The sequence below is a fragment of the Pygoscelis adeliae genome, unplaced genomic scaffold (assembly GCF_000699105.1).
Source record: "Pygoscelis adeliae isolate BGI_AS28 unplaced genomic scaffold, ASM69910v1 Scaffold358, whole genome shotgun sequence".
Taxonomy (NCBI): domain Eukaryota; kingdom Metazoa; phylum Chordata; class Aves; order Sphenisciformes; family Spheniscidae; genus Pygoscelis; species Pygoscelis adeliae.
This window is the reverse complement of record NW_008825429.1, coordinates 3,991,723-3,997,881: the sequence shown is the minus strand read 5'-3', so window position 1 is coordinate 3,997,881 and position 6,159 is coordinate 3,991,723. Positions and strand designations below refer to the sequence as shown.

The 6,159-nt window shown below is 57.8% G+C and overlaps 1 protein-coding gene across 1 annotated transcript in view; it reads right to left on the bottom strand.

Moving 5' to 3' along the window:
• Window positions 1–802: 802 nt before the first annotated feature.
• Window positions 803–6,159, bottom strand: part of VSIG10 (V-set and immunoglobulin domain containing 10) — an 8,792-nt gene continuing 3,435 nt past the window's right edge. Inside the window, exons 3-8 of the mRNA XM_009330881.1 lie at window positions 4,870–5,151; window positions 3,723–4,016; window positions 3,055–3,165; window positions 2,590–2,602; window positions 1,542–1,702; window positions 803–1,379 (exon numbers count right to left, since the gene is read on the bottom strand). Of these exons, the coding sequence (XP_009329156.1) occupies window positions 1,309–1,379; window positions 1,542–1,702; window positions 2,590–2,602; window positions 3,055–3,165; window positions 3,723–4,016; window positions 4,870–5,151 (932 nt within the window). The 3' untranslated portion in view covers window positions 803–1,308. The remainder of the gene's footprint in view (window positions 1,380–1,541; window positions 1,703–2,589; window positions 2,603–3,054; window positions 3,166–3,722; window positions 4,017–4,869; window positions 5,152–6,159) is intronic.

Below are 6,159 nucleotides of genomic sequence, written 5' to 3'. Positions count from 1 at the left end.
CCGGGCCCCTTCAGAGACCACCACGCACAACCGGACCCCAACCACTGCCCCGCCAAGTGCTCAGGTCCCCCCCCACCCCGAACTCCCTCAGCTCTCCTCCATCTCACACTGTTCTTATCCACATCCCAGGGATGGCTCAGACCCTGACGCTTCACCCACGGTGCATACACTGCTCCTCCCCGCGTGCCCCAGGAGCGCCTCCTTTCCACTCCACGTGCCGTCAGGTCCCCTTCGTTCCCCCGGCGTACGTGCTCACGTTCCCCGTTCCCCTCCACACACACTCAGATCCCCTGTGTGCACTCCTCCATCACCCTCCACCCACACTCTCGTACCACTCCCCACTTTAGGCAGTTTTTTCCTCTGCTCCCCTCTTGCAGAGCCCTCCACCCGCCTCCAACCTCCGTCCCACCCCATCCTGCTCTGTTTGGCCATTCCCATGCGCGTGTGTCGATCCCTTCCTTCTCCCTCCATGCAAGCTCAGATCCCTCCCTACTCCCCTCTGAACGCGCCGCTCCTCTCCGTTGCCCGTGGTGTGCCTTTGCAATCCCTCCATTTACCCCTGCAGGGTGCTCAGACTTGATCCGTCCCTCCGTCTCTTCCTGCACGCTCTGGCCCCTCTGTTACCCACCCTACGGTTCCCCTCCACAGCTGCCCTGATCCTCTCCGTGCGGATCCTGCTCCCCTCGTCCCCTCCCTGTACAAGTTCCCTCCCATCACGGCCAGGCATCCCCCTCAAAGCCGCACCGCAAGGTACGGATAAACTCCCAACTTCGATACGGAGCAACATTTCAGACGGACTTGGGGAAAAAATATTTATAACAAAAAAACAATTAAGCCTCCCTAGACTCAGCATCACCCACGTCCTGCCATGCACCAGTTGTTGCTTCCCTTATCCCGGGACCACCGCGGCCCCACGGCAACTTTCTCTGTCACACTCCCTGCAACCCCAGCACTGCTCATGGTGACTAGGCCAGAATCCCGTACTGGCACTCGAGTCCGTCACAGGCATCAAGATGAGTGGGCTACTGGGACCCACTTCCCGAGCTCTGCCTGCGCTGGGTGCTAAAAAGGACACCTGAGACAAAGAGGAACATGAAAAGAGGAGGGAAGAAATGGAAAAACATGGCTGGGAAAGGACGGAGTGAAAGCTGGGGAAGGGGCGAGTGGAGAAAGAAGTGGGGATGCTCTGACCGAACCAGCCCGCTGCAGGACACTAACGGCCCGTGCTCAGCCACACGGCAACGAGGACATGCTTGACGCTGGGCAGCCAGCCGGAGCTCTGCGTGCTTCTCCAAGAAGGGATGGAAACTATGTGCCTCGCGTCTCTTCTCCCCTCATTTCCTGCGGAGAGACCCCGCCGTGCTGCTCGCCGTCGTCACCTACGCAGGGCACAGAGCAGCAGCATCTCAGCAAGAGCCAACAAGCCAGACAACAGGGATTCCTCCCTCCCCGGCAGCTGCTCCTGTAAGACCCACAGCTTTGCTGGAGAGCAGGCGGCTCCTGCCCCAAAACTCGGCCAGCGGGCAGGCACCGGGGCTCACCTTCCATAAGGCAGTTGAGGTAAGCAGCCTGGACGCTGCTCCCGTTGACCAGCGCCATCGCCTCGTGCTTGGTGGAGGTGCTCATGGCCTCCTCTTCCCCCTTCCCCTCATCGTCATCTTCCGAGTCCACCAGCACTAAAATGTCACCCGAGTCCTGATTCCTGCGAACAGCAGAGCAAGGAGAAGTGGGCTGAAAGGCTGAGGACAGCCTGCCCTGGTACTCCTCCCTCCAGCCCCTGCCTCCCCTGGCTTTGACAACCCTCTACCCCCAAACGACCAATTTTGATGGACTCTTCCAACCCTGCACTAACCATGTTTGAAGAACAGCTGGTTTCAGACCCTGCTGGCAGCAACACCACCAACGGCATGCTGCACTGCTTCCTATTCGCCTTCCAAAGTCCTCCAACCATTTCACAAATACTCATGTACTAAACAGCGTGAACCCCTCCCGAGCAGAGCTATTCTCCCCTCCCGTATAGACGGGGAACTGGCGGCACCCAGAATAGAGTCTTCCCATGCCGCAGCACCACAGCTGTGGGAACAGGACCAACAGGGGCCAGGGAAGGGAGCAGGGCCAGGAGGGGTGCGAGCAGGAAGCGGAGAAGAAATCTGGTGCACCTGAACCCCAAGGCGGCACTTGTTCATGCACGGCTATCAGACATGCTTCCTGAGGGGGGAAGGACACGGGCACGCACCCACGCAGAGCGGCAGAAGATCGCCATTTCTATTTACTCTCCGAGTCTTCGGGCTCACCTGCACCAAGGAGCAGCTCTCCTGCACAGCCTCCTCCCACGCTAACGGGTGCCTTGCCAGCACCGTCCCTGCGCATGCCAACGCGATGCCACTCCTGCTGTGACGCCAGGGGCTCCCCTCTCTCCCCACCAAGTCTCACTCATCCCCACCGTTCCCTTCCCACCTAAGAACAGCTTTGCTCCGGGGACGGCTCCTGCCTCCGAGGTGGATTCCCCACCCGATGGGGAGATCGCCTCTGCCAGGAGGCGGACTAGCGAGGCCACGCAGGATTGGGCTGAGGAAAATCAACACTCACCTGAATGCAGCACCTGAATGGGAGAGAAGGGAAGGGAAAAGACAGCGTTAGAAACCGGCCCCCAGAGCGCGCTGCTGGTTTTACGGTGCGACCCCGGCCGATTCTGCCTGCAGTAGGATGGTCTCTGGCAGCCACACGTAGAGGCACGGACGTGAAGGTGACCTGCCCACGTATGCAACGAGAGCACCAGAAAGGTCACAAGGAAAGGGGAGAAGACCCATCACAGTAGAGCTCCCTGGAGAAGGCACGGGGAAGGTGCCTGAAGCACTCAGCTGGGGAAGGGCCTTGTGTTTGCAACCCATCTGCCTCCAGGGCTGACAGAGTTTGGACCAGGAGCAGGATGAGGCCCAAGGGCTGGGGTGATCGTCACAGCACACCAGAAGGGACAAGCAGGTTAGGGATAAAACCAGACCACCCCAGGAAGAAGTAACCCCCTCCCTGGCTTGTGCAGAGGAGAGCTCCTACCTCTCAAGCACAGGAGGGGACTGTAGTACAAGACAACCGCAGTGACGGTGAGAATAGCCAGCAGGGACAGGACCACCACTGCACCCACGACCCCAACGATGTTCACCGGCTCTGCGGAGAGAAGAGGAGACACAGGAGGCCAGCTTGTCACCGGGACATGGATGGATGAGGAAATCTCAGTGCAAGCAATAGAGCAGGTCCTGGTGCTGTCTCAGCTCCCATTTCCCATCATTGCAACAGTCCCACCTGCACAAGGGGTGAGAGTTTCAGGCACTCGTGCTTCATTGATATGGAAAACACCAGAGCAAGGCCCCTATTTTTGCACCCACGTGCATTTAGTGAAAGCAAATCAACCCCTGCCCGTTGCACCTTGAGCAGCTTGAGCCTTGGAGGTGCTCTTCTGTGCCCACAACCTACAGGAGGGACCAAGGATGCTCCTCTCTCAGGCCCATTATGCCGAGGCGAGGGGAATCGGGTCTTTTCACCCTGGGATGAAGGGAGCCAGTCCTGCATCTACACTTGCCGCAAGAGTATGGAAAGTGTCAACAGGCAAAGAGGGCTCCTAGTGGCAAACGGAGCCCCTCAGGGGCTCGCCAATGGCCCCCATGAACTGGGTCCCTGACGACTCCTCACTCCCTGCCACAGCAACCCCGGGCAGCCCCACTCACGCTTCACTGTCAGGCAGACGAACAACTCCCTCAGCCCCACGGGGTTCTGTGCCTTGCAGACGTAACAGCCCCCGTCGGTGCCCTGGGAGCAGTTCCGGATGGTGAGCCGGGACACGTTGCCCTCCTGGGCGATGAGGTACCTCCCTCCGGGTTGGATCTCCACCTCTGGCTGGGTGATGCCCCGCAGCCAGGTGAGCCTCGCTGCCGGGGTGCTCTCGGTCACACGGCATGTCAGGGTCACATTGTCACCCACAAAGCAGGTCTTTGGGGGCTCTGATTCCAGTGAAGGGATTTCTGAACAGCCCAAGGGGGAAAAAAAAAAAAAAAGAAAAAGAAAAGAGTCAAGGAGGGAATGGAGGAATTTAACATAACAAGCAATCAGCCATCTGACTGATTAATAATCATTAACAGAAGGAAGTCGGACAGGAGTCTGGGACTTGAGCACTGTGGGTTTGGCATTCAGCTCACCCACGAGACTTCAGCAGCCTTCCGAGGAGCGATCTGAGCAACTTTCATATCGCTCAGTCCTTTTTTTGACACCTATATCCCCAGGGAAGAACGGTCGGAGGGCAGCCAGTAGGAAGATGGCGGAGAGGAGAAAGGCAGCCCAGGAATTTTCCTTGGGATCAGCAGAGCTCTTTTGTAGCCCTGACAACCCTTGGAGGATAAATACAGCTCAGGTTTTCAAAAGCTACTTTAGTCAGACCCCTTAGATGCTTGAAGGGGGCCGGGGGGCACGCATGACCCTTCTGCTATAAACCCAGACCTGCCAAACTTAATCTCAAGATGAGCAAGGCGCTAAAACCACCTCTCACTTTCACACAGGCACGACTGCTTGCACAGGTGAAAAGCTTTGTGCAGGGAGATTTGTCGGCCCCTGAAGATGTACCCAAAACACAACTCACCTGCAACTGTGCTGTGACAGATCTCAGCTGCAGGACTTCTGTGCCTTGTGCAGTCACCTCTGCACAAGCCAAGCCCTGCCACGCTGCCTCGTTAGCATCTCCCCCTGCAGCAACTGCCCGCAAGCCTGGCTTGCCTGACCACTGCCTTAGTGCTCTGGAGGGCAGAGAATGACCAGGGTACCTGTCTGCCCACCCATTAAGCAGGCTCATTAACAGTTAACGAGGTAGGCAAGTCAACTCACTTATCTGCACAGTGCACGCAGGCTCCTCCTGCTTGACGACATGGCTCCCGACACACTTGAACACTTTCCGGTGGGAGAGGTGGGAGCTGTTCAGCGTTTCCACGTGGGTGTCCGAGGAGCTCGTGGAGCTGATGACCCAGCTTGAGTTCTCCAGATCGTGCCCCTCTTCTCTCCAGTGCAGGGTGGGGTGGGGATACCCCCCAGGCCAGCTGCAAAACAGCTGCAGCATCAGCCCCGACGAGGAGGTCTCAGCCCAGCACCTTGGGGTTGACTGTGGCGGATCTATCAGCAAGAACAGCACGTGGTCAGAAACACTGGTCACAGCTCTCGGCATCTCAGGGCTGGAACCCCCACAAGCGCTCATGTTTGCCATCATTCCCCTTGAAAATCTTCCTGGTTTCCCTGCCTATCTTGCTCCCTGACCTGCGTCCCACAGCCCCAGGGGAGCACAACTCTGAACGACAGCCAACAGGGACCAAGCAGGGGGCTGTCACAGCAACCACTGCCAAGCCTTGAGGGACTAACGCACAGGGAGGAAAAAAATTATTGCCAATGGAGATGAGATAAGCACCTAAAAACGCAGCGGGAGAACAAAATCTCCACACTGCGCTTGGTCCTCATGCCACAGCTACAAGGGGGTGACACCGATTCACACTACTTGAGAACAAGGCTCTGCCTCTCCCTGTCACTGATACAAGCACTCGGATTTCCCAAGGGAACATGGAAAGCATCAGGGTTCTTGCCCAGGGACAAGTAACCAGCTTCTCAGAGCCACCAGCTCAAAGCTGGAGCACTTCCCCAGCAAGCCCAGCACATTCTTGAAGGAGGAGGCTGTTCCTAGTGCACAAGATGCTCTGCCCACAGGGAGTCCTGGTGACTCCAGCTCACAGGGTCAGGGCCACAAACATGTGCCACTGAAGCCAAACCAGGCATGCTCCGCTCCTTCCCGGCGCCACTGTCACTGCCATGTGGGGCCAGATGGTATTATTCAGCCACGCACCACACTCTGTGTCCAAACCACACTGCAGCAGGGGGGGACAAACTCCAGGAAAGAACATAGGTAGGGTAAGTCACCACTGGCCTCATGCCAGGGCCACTCTGTAACCACCACGACTATGTTTGTTATTTAAATACAGAAACAACTGCGTGATGGCAGGAGCGGGTCAGAAGCCAATAGAAACCCAAGAGCAATCCCTTCGGGCAGAGCGGGGCTCGTTTCATGCAGTATGAGTTCCTGCCTCTCTCCCATCAGCTGGGTTCACCCACCCCCCCCCCCCCCCCCCCCCACAC